The sequence below is a fragment of the Urocitellus parryii genome, chromosome 2, assembly GCF_045843805.1.
Source record: "Urocitellus parryii isolate mUroPar1 chromosome 2, mUroPar1.hap1, whole genome shotgun sequence".
In the NCBI taxonomy this organism is placed as follows: Eukaryota; Metazoa; Chordata; class Mammalia; order Rodentia; family Sciuridae; genus Urocitellus; species Urocitellus parryii.
In genome coordinates this window covers 181,077,884-181,097,098 of record NC_135532.1, presented here as the reverse complement: position 1 = coordinate 181,097,098, position 19,215 = coordinate 181,077,884, and the positions used below count along the sequence as shown (strand labels likewise).

The 19,215-nt window shown below is 36.7% G+C and overlaps 1 protein-coding gene across 1 annotated transcript in view; it reads left to right on the top strand.

The window, feature by feature from the left end:
- The first annotated feature begins 570 nt into the window (after positions 1-570).
- Positions 571-19,215, top strand: part of Tprg1 (tumor protein p63 regulated 1) — a 104,394-nt gene continuing 85,749 nt past the window's right edge. Inside the window, exons 1-2 of the mRNA XM_026389410.2 lie at positions 571-792; positions 11,832-11,923. Coding sequence (XP_026245195.2) covers positions 571-792; positions 11,832-11,923 — 314 coding nt within the window. The remainder of the gene's footprint in view (positions 793-11,831; positions 11,924-19,215) is intronic.

The window sequence follows — 19,215 nt, the reverse complement described above, 5'->3', positions numbered from 1 at the left end:
TTTCAAGCAACAATCCTATGAAATCTTGAAGAGAAATTGGTAATTATTTCATACTACTCTTCCTTAAGATCAACTTCTGGTCTCCTTGTATTAAAGAGGAGAAAGTGGATAATGATGTTCATCACATTGTAATGCAAACAAACAAACAAAAACAAAGTACATGTATAAAGGCATGAATTGGCCTTTATGAACGTACTTTATATATAAAGATATGAAAAATTGTGCTGTATATGTGTAATAAGAATTGTAATCATTCCACTTCATATATTTAAAAAAATTAAAATAAATTTTTTAAAAGAAGAGAAAATGGAAGACTTGCAGTTTCCTTTTTTTCTATGCAGAAGCTCTCTGCTTCTGGGCTGTGCTTAAAGGTCCTGTGGGATCATGGATTGTAGTTAGAAGTGTGGGTTATTGAGCTTACCCACTAGTGCCCCTGTTTATTTAACCTTTGGGGTGTTGACAGTTTCCAGAATGTCTTTTTTCCATCATAGCCTATTTTGCTGCAGCTAGGATGCAGATGATTTATTTTTCTAACCAGAGGACTTCTCTTCCCTCGTTTTAGGCTGAAGAATGTCAACAATTGGAAGTTTTGAAGGATTCCAGCCAGTGTCTCTGAAGCAAGAGGGAGATGACCAGCCCTCTGAAACTGATCACCTGTCCATGGAGGAGGGAGATCAAGATAAGACCCCTGTGCGGAGGGAAATCTCAAGACAGTCAAGTGTAACTAAATCAACACTTTGCCCCAATCCTTATCACCAGCCTTATATCTCACGGAAGTACTTCGTTACAAGGGTAAAAGCTTTTAAATATTATGTAAAATTGTTTTTAAAAAATCTTAATGCCCTTCTGTGTGCCACAAGTCTTGCCACGTGGTTGCACTATTTTTTATTCTCATGTAATAATAGCAATGATCATGATGGAGATATCTTTATTCCCATTGTACAGATGACGGGCCTAAACTTCAGAAAAGTTAAATGTCTGTTCTTGACATCCCAGATAGTATCAAGGAGAAACAGTTGCTCTAGGATTTGGATCTTTGGTTCCTTAGTCTTGTGTTCATGCTAAATTTGGCTTCAGAAAACTAATGTTTTATGCAGAGTGAATCTATAATATAGCAGCTAGAATGTAAAGCTGGGAACCTGGTGTTTGTTTGGAAAAAGACATAGATTGTGAAATGGAAAAGGGTTTCTGGGAATAGGCTGAATCTCCAGGATTGAGGGTGGGTACTGTTGTTCTGTTGTGGGGGTATGCACTTTAAAATCTCAAGTAGCTGCAGTCTGGAGCTGAGCTGTCTCACCTGTGAAGTGCAGTACAGCTGGGGAGTAAATGGGTGAGGATGAGGCTCTTTTAACTGGATGTAAAAATGTGTCTTAAATTTATTGCATCTGGATCAGGTACTTTCTGGGTTTCTAATATCTTCCCTCTTGAGCTTTTTTTTTTTTTTTAAATCTTCTTTCTCAGTTCTTCAATGTTCTTGTCAATAAAGGTAGTGGTTACCTATTATCAATTAGGGGTAAAATTAGGGAATTGCACTGTGACCTCAGAGGTGTAATTTTCGTGTGCAAGGAATATTCGTTGGTTGAAAAAAAATGTTTTTCAACTTAATATCATAAATATTTGGGGCCAAGAATTTGTGACTATTTACAAAGATTTTACTAATGAATTTTGATTTAGTATCCTTACAAATATATTTTAAGATAAATTTTTAACTAAAGCAACTGAATGTGTGTGAGTCTCTGTGTGTGTGTGTGTGGTGTATGTGTGTGTGTGTGTGTGTGTGTGTCTGATTGTGTGTGCTTAAACATTATGTAGACTCTTATGTGCAAGGTGCTTTGGTAGGTTCTATATTATGTGTGTGTTTATGTGTTTTTGCATATGTCAAACATATGGTTTGCTTTCCAAAATATGTGAACTTTATTGAATCTGCGAAGTTGTGAGATAGAGCTGCAAATGAAATCAAAGCATCCTTTAGAGGTTTATAATCTTTGATATTGATGAAATTGGGGTTTAATGAAAAGGAGCAACACAGTGATATAGAGTAAGGTATTTATCACTGGGAGCCAAGGCAATCGTGAAACCTGACTAAAACTCCATGTAGAGATGTTGTCTTTGCATCTGGTGATGGGCCTAATTTGGTATAGGTCAACCAGTAAGCAGTTGTAAAGAGAGAATAGAGAATAGTGAAGAGGGAAAAAATACATGGCAAAACTGAAATTTCTCAGGACGAAGTAAAACTTTGTCTATCTGCCACCATCTAACTTTGATGATATGCATCTTATGTATGTATGTTTGTATGTATTTATTTATAACCCAGGGCATGCCAGGAAAGTACTCTACTACCGAGCCACATCCCCAGCACAGGGATTCATTTTTAGTAGCTGGCAACTATTACCACTGCACTGCTCACTTAGCCAACCCAGGGTTAGGAGAATCTCAGGGAGGAAATCAGACTAATACGGATATACTGGTACAGGTTCCACTCCTTATCATCAAGGGGACCAGGTAATAGTTGTCTTGAACATGAGCTGCCCCAGTGTATAAATGACCTATACTGATTTTCAGCAAGGAAAAGGACAGAAATTTCATTTTTGCCTTTTGAATCTTGCACAGATGTCTCTTTCAGCCAACTCCACTTTGAAAATAAAGCAAACACAATTCTAGAAAATGTAGTTCCAGCTTAGATAAATTGACACAGTCCAAAGCCACTACATATGTTATTATATATTTCCATAATGCTTTTATTATTGTGTCTCTGTGTGACTTATATAATAAATTCACATCCTTTATCTGTTTGGTTCCCTGCAGTGAAACTGTGTGGTAGGCAGGGGAGGGCTTACCATATTTTTCTTAAAAGTGAACATATTGAAATTTCAGAGGAGTGAATTAACCTCTGAAAGCCACACACTATTAATGGAAAATCTGCAGCTAGATTCTGAATCTGCCTACCCAGTCAAATGCACTGCTCTTCTTATCATGCACAATTGAATTTATGGCCCTTGTATAAGAGTTTTCAGTGAATCAATCTAATCAGCGTGAAGAACATCTTCATCAGGTGTGTAGAAAACAACCCTAAGTTCTCAAAAGCTTATTCTCATTTTATTGGGGAGTCTATTGTGTATCTGAGAACTCTTTATTGGCCATGAGGGCAAAATTCCCAGGGCACTCAACATTTGCTCTCCTTCAGACTAAAAGGCATGAGTTCTTTCTAGCCTGTGAGCATAACCAATGTGTGTTAGCACATGTGAGGATAATGAAAGGACAACTGTTGATTCAACTGAAATTTATAATGACAGGCTTTTTAAAAAATAAATAAAGGATTAACTCAGTTTTACTAGCTTATAAACAACAGATCTCCTGATGTGGTGGTAGTTGAGAAAATGGAAAGGTGTGTGTGTGTGTGTGTGTGTGTGTGTGTGTGTGTATGAATTTCTTCATCTGAAAAGTGTGGATAAAAACCCCAGTCTTATGTCAGGTTTAAATATGCTAATTTTGTAAAAGTTCTCAGAGTATATGACACATTTATCAACATTTCATAAATTATTTCAAAATTGTTATTATGGATGCCTTTTCTCTGTTAACATTCACATTTCTATATGTAGTTATAAGAATGGCATTGAGATACCCAGGATGTCACAGGAATTCCAGGATGAGATAGAAATGGAGATGTTAGGGTCTATAGGAGTAAATAAGAGCCAGTTTATTTTCTGAAGAGATAATTAAATAAAACCAAGATTCATAAAGTTTCAAATCTATGAACCTCTTCAGAAAGTATCACTCCTTAGAACTGAAGTGAAATCTGAGATGCTGTCATACAGGGCTTCTTAATCGCTACTGTGCAAACAAATTAGATTCTGCACTTCTACAAACCTTCTGGCAACACTGAAGCTTTTTGTCCACAGATCACACTTTGTACCCCAAGGAGCTTGTCAATCCATTCATTTGCAGAGGGAAATAAAGGCCAGAAAGGGGGAGCTGCTGACTGAATGTCATATTATTAGTGAGCTTTGACTTGCCCATGAGGCTAGAAAGAGCAAAGCTGGGGCTAGAACCAGTTTCCAGCTGCCATTTCATAATTCTGGGGCCAGTGCTTCAATGAAAAACAAAAACATTTATTACAGATCAAGAATTTGAGGGATAGATGTTGCAAATTCAGAAGAGCAGTGAGTGAATGAAAAGATTTCTTGGTCAGCATTTTATTTTACTAAAAGATTTAAAAATCATTGCACATAAAATGGTTTATCAATACAAAATTAGGAAATATGGATAAACCAAATAGAAGTCACCATAATCCCACTACTGAAAACTAACCAAACAGTATTGACTATTCACTTACACCTTTGGGTATATATCTTTTTAAACTTCTTACATGTATAATTTTTATGTAAAGTGAGATTGTATGCTCAATATATTTTATATGTCAATAATATCCTTCTATATCATTTGTGTGTGTGTGTGTGTGTGTGTGTGTGTGAATGAGAATTAAACCCAGGGCTTTGCATATGCTAGGCATGTACTCTACGACTGAGTTACACCTCCAGCCTTGTAACATTATTTTTAACAGTTCTATAATATCCCCCTGTGGGGATATACTGAAATTTATTTAACATTTGTTGGATATTTAGGTTATTTTTATGTGTATAATTTAAACTAGAAAGGAAAGCCATTTCTTGGCTTTCTGTGGCAGGATAAACTAACTCAGGTACCAGATAGACCTGTCAGTGCTATAATAAAAAGACTCAACTAAATGAATTTCAAGTTGGCTTTGTAAAAGGATGACTGAAATGAAAATTCAGATTAATTCTTGGCCAACAAGAGATAATGTTAACATCTTACTCTCAGATATTAAATACAGGACTGAGTATCAGACCATGAAAGAAATCAGTCTGGTCCTTAAAACCACATTGTTCTTTACTAATCAGTCAAAGGAGGTTATTTCCTTCTATCAGGCTTTCATACTATTATTTCCCCAATTGATACCCCTCTGACTTAGTTTAGGAGAATTCTGTTCAGTGGTAGAAGGTCTTAGAGAATGTCTAAAATACCCCATAAAGCACACAAAGGAGGTGTAACTTGTCCAATCAAGTTCAGGCAGCAACCTAGAGACCATGAAGGACTGGGAAGTAGGTCCAGAATTCAGGACTCTTGACACTTTCCCACATACTGCACTACCTCTGACTTAGAAGAGTGAGTTAGAGGTCACAAAAGTGAAGGTCTAAACCCCTTGTCATCTACACGCTTGATAACTTTTTCTTCCAGTTTGAGCTCATCTGCTATTATTGCTTAGACATATCTAAATTCAGCCTAGTGCCTTCTCTGAACAAAAGTATCCCTCAAGGCTAATAACTTGAGGTACATTATGATAATCATCTTAGTTGTGGAGACTGTATTCAAAAGCAACTTCTTATGAAAGAAATAATACTTAATCCACATGGGGAAAGATATTTTTAAACTCCCTGTAGGACTCTATATTTGCAGATACCTTATCAGAAAGTTGAAAGCGATTTGGGATGGGGAATTATCTCTAAATTTGTACTTGAGAATGTAAATTACATACAAACTAATGGGACTAAAACTATTTGATCTTTTAATATTTAATTAATGGTTCCCCATGGCCTTTTTATAGCCTGTGTTCTATTGTGAGCAACGAGACTTTAATAAGCAGGTTCAGGACTTCCCATTGTGTAAAGAGATGTCATTGCTTCCATGACACTAATTTGGCTTTCATAGTCTCTCTCTTTCCCTCTTCGTTTGCTATAGGGTTCCCTGTGTCTTGCTCTCACATGGGGGATAAATACATCTATTAATTTTATTGTTATTGCCTGTGTGAACTTCTTTTTGGTCTAGAAAATAGATATCTCACTGAGCAAGAGGTTTCTCAACTCCCTGCTGTATACCCGTATTCCTTGAAGATTGCAATAAAGATGATTTTTCTTTTTGAGGGCAGACCCTTAATAGCAATGTGACAAAATAGATTGTCTTCATTTTCAGGGAAAGACATATTTACTTTGCCTTTATAAGTCACATCTGATTTATAGCTGATTTTATTACCATATGTTATCCTTGCAAAGTGATTTCTATCTTACCATGATGGCGCTCACAGGAGAAACCTGAGTGCCTGAGTCTCTAGGAACATTCTTTCCTGTACCATCCCTTCCCCTTACTGTCCAACTGAGGAGCTCCTTACATGGAAAAGAGTATGGGTATGGATATAGTTTTTGTGACTAGTGACCCTTGGCTAGCATAGTTAAGGAAATGCAGGAAAACATACATTTTGGGGGATTCCCTGAGTAATTTGCCTTGACGGAAACTATTCAGGGACAGACTGTAAGAGATGGTATTACTCATTATGCTTCTAATTTAAGTCTCAGAGCTAACTGTTGGATGGTATTATCCATTTGCTCCCCCAATTCTGGTATGATTATTTCCCTTCTATTTTATATTAGCAATAATGGGAAAGATGATAGATAGAACATTTGTTAGTCAGTGTTTGTCACTATTTTCATATGTGATGTTTCGTGACATCTCCCAATATGTTATTATCTTATCCATGTAACATGTATGGATGTACAGAATATTGAGGTGACTTATCACACATCCCAAGAAAGGCTGAAATTTAAATACTGACATTCCAGGAAAAATTCAAAATGTTTGAACATTTTATTTTATTATTTCACTCAATATTTTTCACACTAGATGATAAATCTTAATTTATTATAGTGACCAACAATAATAAAATAAAGAAGAGTGAAATTCTTTATGGAGGTCCCTTTCTATGTTTTATAAGGGCTTGACCATTATTCTCACTGAAGGTAAGAATAGCACACAGAGAGTTGGAGGGAGCTCCAGAGGCTACCAACCGGTTTGGTAAAGAAAAAACTTCATTTTTAGTATTGAACTTTTGAAAAGGTGTGCAGTAAAACATCACCTTTGTCCATTTCCATCAATTCTTCCCTCTGTAGGAATCCACTCTTAATAGTTCTTATAGACCCTGCTAGAGCTTCTTCAGGCCAGTGCAAGTAAGTGGGAATACTAGTTCTTATTTCCACTTCTTTTTACGCAGAAAGTGGCCTATTTTATTCTCTCTTCTGATAACTTTTGCCTTTCATTTGATAACATATTTGGAAATCTTTCTATATTAACACAAATTCCTTCATTATATTTATTCCTTTGTCATGTTACCTTGTATAAATTTACATCAAAATATATCTCACTAGTACCCTATTCATAGGTACTTATGGTTTCCCCCCCCCAAATGCTGCTACCCCAAAACAAGACTGCAAAGAATACACACTTGTCATTTGCACATATGCAGAAATTTCTGAATTTCAGAAGTGGAATATCTGGATTAAAGGTTAGATCATTTTTTATTATTTATTTATTCTAATTTGTTATATACGATGGCATATATCATTTAATATCATATATCATTTAATATCATACAGATAGAGCTCAAATTTTCAAGTCACTGATTATACACAAAGTATTTTCACACCATTTGTGTTTTCATACATGTACTTAGGGTAATGATGTCTAACTAATTCCACCATCATTCCTACCTCCTTGACCCCTCCCTTTCCCTCCCTTCCATTTGCGCTATCTAAAGTTCCTCCATTCTTCCCATGCCCCCCCTTCATTACCATTATGAATCAGCATCCTCATATCAAAGAAAACATTCAGCCTTTGGTTTTGGGGATTGACTTACTTCACTTAGCATTATATTCTCCAACTCCATTCATTACCTGCAAATGCCATGATTTTATTCTCTTTCAATGCTGAGTAATGTCCCATTGTGTATATATACCAAAGTTTCCCTATCCATTCATCTACTGAAGGGCATCTAGGTTGGTTCCACAATTTAGCTATTGTGAATTGTGCTACTATAAACATTGATATGGCTGAGTCCCTGTAGTATGCTGTTTTAAAGTCCTTTGGATATAGACTAAGGAGTTAGATAGCTGGGTCAAATTGTGGTTCCATTCCAAGTTTTCCAAGAAATCTCCATGCTGCTTTCCATATTGGCTGCACCAATTTGCAGTCCCACCAACAATGTATGAGTGTGCCTTTTTCTCCACATCCTCGCCAACACTTATTGTTGTTTGTATTCTTGACAGCTGCCATTCTGACTGTGAGATGAAATCTTAAAGTAGTTTTGATTTTCATTTCTCTAATTGCTAGAGATGTTGAACAATTCTTAGCAAGAAGAGTGAAGCTAGTGGCATTACTATTCCTGACCTTAAACTATACTACAGAGCAATAGTAACAAAGACAGTATGGTATAGGCACCAAAACAGACCTATAGACCAATGGTACAGAATAAAGAACACAGAGACTAACTCACATAACTACAGTTATCTTATATTAGACAAAGATGCCAAAAACGTACATTGGAGAAAAGATTCAACAAATGGTGTTGGAAAAACTGGAAATCCACTTGTAACAAAATGAAATTAAACCTCTATCTCTTGCCATGCACAAAACTCACCTCAAAATGGATCAAGAACCTAGGAAAAAACCAGAGACCTTGCATCTAATGAAAGAAAAAGTAGACCCTAATCTTCATCATGTTAGATTAGGCCCCAATTTCCTTAATGAGACTCCTATAGCGCAAGAATTAAAATCAAGAATCAATAAATGGGATGGATTCAAACTGAAAAGCTTCTTCTCAGCAAAAACCAAAAAACAAAAAACAATCAGTGAGATGAATAGAGTGCCTACATTTTGGGAGCAAATCTTTACCAAAAGCACATCAGATAGATCACTAATCTCAAGGATATTTAAATCACTCAAAAACCTTAACACCAAAACAAACAAACAAACAAAAACCCAAATAATCCAATCAACAAATGGGCCAAGGAACTGATCAGACACTTCTCAGAAGAGGCTATACAATCAATTAACAAACATATGAAAAAATGTTCAATATCTCTGGCAATTAGAGAAATGCAAATCATTTTTCTTTTTCATTGATTTTGCCTATTACTTTACATAGGGAAGATAAGTAAGGTTTAGAAAATGTTCTACATTATTATATTTATCTTCACATATTTTGGCAAAATACCTGGCATAAAAGCATTCAATAAAATGCTTATTTGGGTATTATTTCATTATTCTCCAACTTCACTTTTTTCTGGAAATTATTAGTCTCACTACTGAATTATATTCGTGAGAGGCCGAAATTCTGTGATACAAAAAGAGAGAAAAGTACCCATGCTGACTCATCAAAGAAGCATTATTTTTTTTTTTTTTTTAAGAAAACTTTGAACAGTGTACTTGGAAAAGTCAGACTGCAGAACGGGTGCCCAGGTTCGGTGAAGGGAGGACGGTCAGGAGATCATGGGAATTTCCCTTCAGGGCAGTTTAACCTTGCCGGCAGAATCTCAGGAAATGAGTGATGTTGGCACCAACTTCTCAGTTAGCAGAAGTTCAAGGTGCATTGGACGAATGTTCCAGAAGTTACTGATTTCATGACAGGCTTCAGCAAGCCTGGGAGGCCATGTTAGCTCTCTGACAACTCTCTAGCCAGCAGCAGACAGTGATAGAGTTAGAAATCACTCAGTCCACAGGCTGACTATCCAACTCAGTGAGAAACTTGTTAAAATGATGGAATCAGAGTCTCTCACTCTAAGGGCTCTGATCATATTTCCCTGAAGGTTTATAGGATGTTTTGCTCATCAGCTTGTCTCATAAAATTTTGGCTTAGTCCAGTCTCTCATCTCACTGGCAAAGAAATGGAGGTCCAGGAAAATCAAATAATTAGATATCATCACAGAGTTAATCAGTGACAGATCTGGAATATGAACCCAGGTCACTCAATGCTGTTCATTCCTGGATGATGGGCTTGGGGAGGAGCTAAGTAAGTAACACTGTATCATTTACCCTCGTTTCAGCTGAAGCAGCTCAATTCCTTTCTTGTTTTTCATAGATAGATTCCCATAATCTTTTCCTTAACAAATGGACATTATGTTCTAAGTGTTTCAGAGCCTTTTATCAAAGGTAGAAAAAAACAAGCAAATGATAATCATACAACCAGCAGGTATTTGAATCAGTCCTGGCCAGGCTAGGGTCCCTGTTTCCTTTTGTGAGAGGAGGGTCTTATACTAAGAGGATTAGGAATGTTAATATTTACAGCAGTTTAGATATTTGGTATTAAAGTCCTATTATACAGAGAATACATATGAGATATTACAACTGAATTGTCATTACTGCAGCCCAGTGCTGGGAACAAAGTCAGCACCATGTTAGATACCCAAAAATGAAGGGTCAATTTTCTTGTAATCTCTTCTTATCAATAAAATAAAACAGCTTAGATTTTATAAGTCTCAGGCTATAGTGGTTCTCCACCTTGACTGGGTATAGGGATAATCTGGGATGCTTTAAATTTCCTGGTATACTTAGACATGGGCCCCATCCACTGAATTTCTGGTATACTCGTTCTAGTCTGCATCCTTGGTGTTAGGATTTTTCAAACCTCCCTGGCAATTCTGGTGTGCAACCAAGGACTGAGAATAGTTGCCTTGAAGGCATTGATTCTTATAAGTACAAACTTCACACTGACAACATCACCTGGGAACTTGTTGGAAATACAAATTATCTTTTTCCTGACCCAGACTGACAGAATAAGAAATTCTGGGATGATCCCATAAATATGTATTCCAACACATACTCCAGGTGATTTCCATGTGCACCAAAGTTTATGATCTTTGAGCTAGAAAGTATGAACTTATCAGTGATACTCTTAGTTACCAGTGATGAATTCTGCTCCCTCACCTGTTGAAGTACAACATTAGGGAAGCATGCTGAGGCAAGAATATAAAGCAGGGTTTGTTTAAAAAGGGTAACATAGACTTCTCCCTGGAGGGAGAAGGGGGCCATAGCTAGTATCCTGGTATCCCAAGAAGTGAGGGGTTTTGCCTTTTTTTATATGTCTTAGGATTCCTTTGTTCTCCTGGTCTCTTCCCCTTATCTTTTTCTTCCTGAGCAGGGACTAGGCCCAGGAGATCCTCGGTAGGATGGCCAAAAGGTGGGAAACAGGTGGGCTGGAGGGGTTGGGGAGAAATGATCTGGACAGGAAGAGGGCCTAATTAACAACTCCCTTAGGGAGGGACAATCCCTGGGACAGGTTACCTTAGCAGCAGGTTGGAGCAGGGGCAGGTTATCTTGGTGAGGGTGAATGAAGGTCTCTGAAGGCATTATCATTTCAATCCTTCTCCAACTTTCTGGACTCAAATTGGCCTCCCTGATCAGATCTGACTTGATTTACCTATCTAGACTCACTGCCAGTCTAGTTCAGGCTTCATTAGGATAGGTATCGATCAATAAGTAGAACTAGGCCAGTAAGCAGAAACACTTATTTGGGAAAGAGCCAAGAAAGTGAGGCAAAAAGGTAAAAAAAAAAAAAAGCTCATCTCTCAGAATGAGCTAAAATTTATGATCAAAGCATTGGAAGAAAAATGCTATTCTGTTTTATTGAAGTACTCTCCTAAGAGAAAGGTTTGATTTAAAAATGTATACAGTTCTAAATACTTGAAATTTCCTGATTAACATACTTGGTAAAATTGGTCCTCTGAAAATGGCTGTCTGCATTTGCATGAGAAAGTAGGAGGAAAACTTGGATTACTTTTGCTTCACCAATGCTCAGCAAATTGGTAAAAACTAGAGTTCAAGGCTAAGATCTCAGGCTGGCAGTGTGTAGAATAAATGTGCAACTGCAAGAATGGTACCTTCCCTGAATTGCTTTGTGGAGGAACGGCTGGGTTAATCTAACAAATCTGGGATATTCTAACAAAGTGGCCTAATCTTCTCTAAACTAGGTATTTTCTCCTTCCCTGCAGCCAGGGGCCATTGAGACTGCCCTGGAGGACTTGAAAGGCCACATAGCTGAGACTTATGGAGAGACCATTCAAGGCTTCTGGCTCCTGACAGAGTGAGTAGCTATGGCCAAAGGAACTAGAGTGGAAATGTTTTCCTTGACATCACTATAGCAGAAAAAGAAATGAACCTCTGATAGATTGTCTTCTGGTTGCTATATAAGAATTGATTGGCTTTTCCATCTAGGAACACAAGTTCCTTCTGTCTCATGGCTGATCAAATGGCCAGTTTGGACTTTTCCTGCTGTTATCTGGGCTGGTCCTCTTGTTTGGCCATTACTAAGACTACTTCAGGGCAGGCCTGTGGCATGGCTCTCAATGACTGATGCATTAACTTCCTAAATCTCTAGTTCTAGTCTCATTTCCTATAACCATGTTGGGCTATTAATCATTCCATTCCAGTGTAATGGCAAGAAAGTAGAGTTCAAGGTTAAGATCTCAGGCTGGCAGTGTGTAGAATAAATGTGCAACTTCAAGAATGGTACCTTCCCTGAATTGCTTTGAGTAGGAAAGGGAATTAATGGATCAACTTGTATAGTTTAAATTGTATTTTATGTACAGTCAGCCATATAAGAAGGCATACCAGGCCACCTGTGGAAATTAGGATAAAAAACAAGTCTAACACATAAGTCCTTATATTATTACCCTCCCGCATTTACCCCTCAAGGCTTATCTTAGTGATGAGAGTTCTCATTGCAAATTTTCAGCATGCAGATGTTTACTTTTTTGTTGTGCCTAGAAACTATTGTGTGAGTGACCCTTTCTTTACCCACCCAGTGAATATTAGTGATTTCATGTTTTTTACAATAAAAAGCAAAATATCCACATGATAAGGGAAAGAGGCGACTCTTTTATTTAATTAATTAATTTATTTATTTACGACAGAACACATAATATTAAATGGAAAATGTGAATATCCTTCTATGACACTTAATGTTTTCAATAACTTCTGTTTTCTGACCTGGTAACCTGATTGCCAAAGAATCCCACAGAGAGGCTCAGTGATTCCTATGCTATGAGGGAAGAATAATTTAGTTAAGTCAGACATATTTAACTCAGTTGAAAGAGGGCAACACTTGAAAGTTTAACATCCCAGGCCAGCAGAACACATGCCTCAACTAACGGGAAATAGAGCCAAACTACCTGTGAGTCTGTCTGATTAATCTCTATTTTATACTATTCTTTCAAATGGGTTCCCAGAATTGGATGAATAGAACTTTTGAAATACAACTTGCCTGTCCAATTTGAGTCTTTGTTTCTTCATCTATAAAATGGTTCTTTAGAAGACTAAATAAGATAATATCTGCAAAGTGTCTATAACATAGAGGATTTTCTTTTCTTTTTAAATATATTTTCATTATACATAAGATTAGGATTCATTTTTACATAATTATAAAAGCATCGAATGTAATGTGCTCTAATTCAGCCCCCAGTAATTTTCTTTTCTTTACCCTCCTCCCTCCTGTTCCCTTCTCTCTACTGAACTCTTTCTGTTATTTACTTATAGTATTTTTTTTTAATTAGTGTCTTTTGGATATACACGATAGTGAGATTTACTTTAGTGTCCTCCTCTATTCCCAAGCATGAACTATCAATTAAAGACTGCTTCTCCATCCTCCTCCTCTCCATCTTCCTTTCCATCTTCTCCTTCCCTTTCCCCTTCTTCATCTTTTGTTGTCTCTACCTTCATTTGCATCCTATTCCACCTCTATCATTTCTGAGTTGACTTTAATGAAAAGGGAAGCCTATAATTCAGGCTTTTCAATAATTTACTTTTAACAGTCTCCATTTTATTCCTACCCCCCATTCTCCTTACACAGAGTAAAATTTGACTTAAGCAAATATAAACCCTACTTTAATTAGGACGATGTCCACATAGATTCTAGAGGTACAATCAAAAGTAAATTCTTAACCTAATTTGTTTTGGTAATGCATCTCTCTTATAAGGAAGAATACACAAATATAGCCTTTCAAAATCTAGTTGTAACCCTTTTTGAGTTCTCAAATGATGGACCATTAACTTAATTAATATTGTATATTTTAAAAGTTTGGTTTTATTTGTATAAAAATGTGCCTTTTTGTTTGTTTGATGTTTGTTTAGTGATTATAAAGACTTGCAGATATAAGTAGTCCAAAGATAAATCAGATTGTTCAATCTGCATGCAAGCTTAGCACCATAATTCTAGGTGCTTGACTTAATATGAACTACAATCATTAGTTTTCAGATAAATATGAACAGCTATGTCCCAAAGACCCAAACTTTAAACCCAGTTTTGAATCTAATAAGAAGTTCTGAAATGGGTAAAGCCTATCTATAGACTCATTTTCCATTTCTCCTTTATTTTTTGGTACTCATCTAAATTAAGGACAAAAATGAGTGATCTATCTTGTGTACATGGGGTTCCATGCAATCATGTTTGCTTTCACATTTCTTTCCTACAGTTTGGAACCGATCTCACTTTATATGAGATGGGTTTGGTATTCTTTTCAGTCTGCCTCTCTGCCATAATTCTTTAATTTCTCCTTCCAATTAAAAGATGGTTTCAAGAAAGGTTCTGATTTTAGTCATTTCCACCATGGTGAGAATTGCTACTTTCTTCTCTTTGCTACTTAAACCTTAAAGCTTGTCCTTTGGGGTCTTGTGCAATGGGAAGGGCTGTCTTCTGAACTAAATGAATGAGGCTCAGTCACTGTGACTGTTCAGACACAGGAGGGAGGCCCCATTGTCAGAAAGAGGAGGGTTGACAGAAGCTTCCAAAGGTCTTGAATAGTTAAGTCTTTTTGTTTGTTTGATTAGAGATTGTGGGACATCAATATGGGGAAAGGGAAAAGAAACAGTAGCAATAAAAACAAACAAAACGGACTGCTAAAACAGCAACAGCAAAACAATAAAAACCAAATCAAACAAACAAACATACAAGCTCAGAAAGAGAGAGCCTGGGACTACCCTGCCCCTTGCTTCTTTATTTTATAGAGAAGAGAGACTCATTCATTCAGGTCCCATGAATTATAAAATCCTCAATGTTGACCAACTTCTTTAATCCCACCAACCACACAAGACCCTCTCATAACACTTCTGTGTATGATGGGGCTTCATGCATATTGACTCTCAGCTCCTGCATGGAGATGAGATTTCTCTGGTTGCTCTTCCAGTAATTCGAAGTATATCTGCTTTTAAATAAGAATTCCAGTTTCAGAATGATGAATGTAAAAGGCCTTTTAATATACATGGCACATTAAAGCATATGTTTACATTTGTAAATTTGCTTCAACTTCCTGCACCTTGTTGCTTTTATGATCACCATTTTACAAATGAGAAATGGAGGTTGGGGTGCATGAAATGGCTAGATGGAGAGGTAGATGTGATAGAGCAGGGAAGATGGACAACACCCCTCTAGTAGTCATGAGGCTGACTGGGTTCTGATTCTTTCCAAAATGTGTAAGATGCAGGTGTGCAGTGATTGATGAGCTCAATTCAGTCATTAGTCATGGTTGGTCAGACTCCTAGAAATAGTTTGATGGAGGAGGACAACGTGGGAATCTCAGGAGGAGAAATTGGAGAAGTAAATGCTTATGGGCCTTTTGCATTATGCTAAAAAAACTGAGATTCTATCCCATTAATGATGTGAAGACACTGAAGGGTTGGCAAAAAGCAAATGTATTGACATTTTATGAAGATCAGTATAAGCCCATAATCAGTTATTTAAAATCTTTGGAAACTGATGTGAATTCAAACTGAGAATTTTTCAGATTTTAGAATGGTAAAACAAGCTGGGCGTATTGGTGCATACCTATTTTCCCAATGACTAGGAGGCTGAGGCTGGAAGATTGTAAGTTCAAAGCCAACCTCAGCAACTGAGTGAGACCCTGTCTCAAAAAAAAAAAAAAATGTGGATGTGGCTCAGTGGCTAAACACTCCCTTGGTTTAATCCCTGGCACCTCCCCCGAAAAAGTAAAACAATGCATATTATTTATTATTTTATGTCCCAAGTAGAAATGTAAGAATCTAAGATAACCTCCCCCTTAATTAAATATAGTAATTATTTTGAAGGGAAATGTGTGATTCAAAGTAAGATAAATAAAACTATAGATGGCAGGTCCAGGTCTAAAATATGGTAAAGATCTGCTATCTTCAGAGCTTTGCTGTCATGAAATAGTAGATTAGGATATTTGACCTTCATGTGTTTGAAATGTCAAGGACAAACCAATGTGTAGAAGGTTGGGTGACAGATATTTACTTGTACAGTATCAGTCAGGGTCTTACCAAATGGTGTATTAAAGTTGATTTACACTAGCTCATAAGAGGTGATTGGTGAGCTTCAGGAATTTTAAGAACCAGTTATTATTAAAACTAATTTGTATAAAATTTTCATAAAAATATAATGTAAAATAAAAATAAATATATAGTCAAAACTCACCACTTTATGATTATTTTATTTCATTTTCTTGTTATTCATGCTCCTGGGGTAACTTTGACCATTATATTTGCTTAATGAAATATCAATTATGTTGTGCTATGACATATTTCTTCCTAACTCCCCATTCACTGCTATTATGTTGGCAACTTAAATTCAGCCACAGTGACAACATTACACTGTGGAAATTGGTAAACACCACGGGTCAGAGCTTTATTTCTTGATTTATTATTTGTTGATTTTCAAAACTTAAGAAAGTAATGGAAAATGTTAAAAATGATGGTGAAATTTAAAAGCATATCCTGTCTGCAGGTCTAACATCACAATACTATTTTAAAAATTGAGGAAATACTATTCTTACATTAAGAAGTTATTATATAATTCATCAAAAGTTACCTTTTTCATTGATGAATGGATGCATAAAGTATGCACAGAGGCAATAAGAGAAATGTTATTGCAGTATGTCCAAGGCTACATGGTTGCAAAGAGATTGTTTTCTGGACCTGAGGTAGAGACAGACTTTGCTGGCTCTTATCCATCTTGCTGACCCCAGCTGGAAATGACAACAGGCTCCTCTTCCTGAAATATCACTCTGGTGCCCTCTACTGCAAAAGATTAACATGGTCCCCTCTTTAAATGAGAAACACTAAAAGGAATTTCATCATTTAACACGGAGCATATAACATATAGCATAGCTGGGCTTTGTGGATCTTTGTGTTTCATATGAGGAAAATTCATGGCAACTCTTGGGTTTTGGCCTGGAAACCCGATGGATTGCCGGCTACTATTCCAAGTTTTGAAGAAAATGATAATTCAACTTCTTTGAGAAGCCATCATAAGACAAACATGATAGAAATTACTTTATGCACACAGTCTCACCTAGTCTTCCCAACAATCTTACCATTCACCTGTTATAGTACCTGTTGATTACAATTTTGGAAAATATGATTTTGAGGTATCCATAGAGCACCCATGTGGAGAGGTTGAATAGGCAGTTTTACATATGGATCCAGATCCTGTCTTCAAAAGTATTTTTTTAAATGGATTTTGGAATGCTTGTTTATTAAAACAGTGCCTTATGTAGAAGCTTAGGACATAAAAAGAAATTAAGTAAAGCAATTTTCCAAGGATGGCATTCAAATGAATTCAGTTGAAGTATTTTATGGTATTCTAAATTGTATGGGTATATTACTCAGTAAATTAGAAAAATACTTTGAAGGCATTTGGAAAAAGGACACAAAGCCTGGATAGAGAAGCCAGGAGGAGAACTGGAGTGCTATATCCAATGAACCCAGATCCAAGCTAGATCCCAGTTTAGCTGAAACCATAATGAATATCCCAAGAAGTGTCCTAAAAGGAGCCAGGTCTTCTGCCTGGTGTATCAAGGAGATTTATATGCCTCTAGAGCAATAAAGATAAGATAGTGTTTGTTTAGCTCTGACCTCATCTTCTCAATCTCTTTCTTGGCCCTATGGAAAAGCACACTTTAAGAAATTGTGTATGTGTCTTGAGAAGTGATCCATTAAGCCAATGCCGAGAAGACCATCTTGACACTTTCTGGTGTCTCTGAGAGGATGATATGATAGCAGTGAAGTGGCTCTTCAGCACCATATACTCTGAGATATCTTAGCTACAGTGGTTCAGGAGGCAGGAGGAGATGGAATCTTCCCCTGCACACATTAGGCTGAAGTGGTGGGGGTGGGGATTCATCATCATTATTTTTATTATTGCTAAATGAGAAGACTTGCCTATGGTGGCTGGGATCAAGTAATTCTTACTCTTCATCTTTGTGAAAAATACTTAGAATGTGTTTAATTATCTACTTTTCTCCAACCTGCCCGGTTTCTATCCTAGGACTTTGTTATAATAGGAATGTGAAATCCAATTCATTGTCTATATTAAACATACAGATATAGAATTAAAGTAGGAAAATGATGTCATAGAAAGTGGGTAGATTTGTAATTAGGAGACTTGGGATCCTCTAGTTCCTACCAGTGTAGCTTCATGAACTTGGGTAGGGGTTATTTTTTCTCTATTAATTTGGGAGTTTGTTTTAATATGTTCTTTGGATCATAAAAAATTCACGGCTTATGAAAAACATCCACTGTTAATTTTTGGTGTTATGTTATTCCACCTTTTTTCATGCATTTTTGCTAAGGGTTGTTATATTTTAATAATAACATTTATTGAGCTTTTGAAATGTGCCCAGCACTGTGATAAGTTGGTCTGACCATGCATTTGCCATTACATGGAGATAATGCATATAATTTTGATTATCTCTAAATGGTACTTCTTTTTTTTCCTTGTATTTTTCTTAGTTACAATATAGTTTTTGTAAAGCTACTCAATTGTTTACCTGTTATTCAGTACTTTTCAAACTGTCAATAGCTACCCACATTAACCAGATTTAAGGGCTTATTGTTATTCTTCTAAAATTGAAGCATTGAGTAGGGATGTCTATTATTGGGGCGGAGTAAGACTTTGTAGTTGGAAAGAGAAATGAAAATATATGGTGAGTGGGGCACAGTGGAGCATACCCGTAATCCTAGAGGTTTGGGAGGCTGAGATAGGAGGACTGTGAGTTCAAAGCCAGCCTCAGCAATTTGGCAAGGGCCTGAGCAACTCTAAGTAAAACAACCCTGTCTCTAAGTAAAACATTTTTAAAAAGGGCTAGGGATGTGGTTCAGTGGTTAAGTGCTCCTGGTTTCAATCCCTGGTACCAAGATGAATCTGAATATGTTTTTTGATAAAATAGTAACATTTCTGTAGCACTTTGTAGTTTAAAAGCACTTTGTCTTAGTTGAACTTCCTGGCAATGGTCTGAGGCAGGAAGTGTTACCTCCAGTTTGTAGAAAAGGGAATCAAGGCTAGGAAGAGCATCATAGCTCTAAAGTGGCAGTGATAAAGCTGTAACCCTTTATGCTGCCCTGACT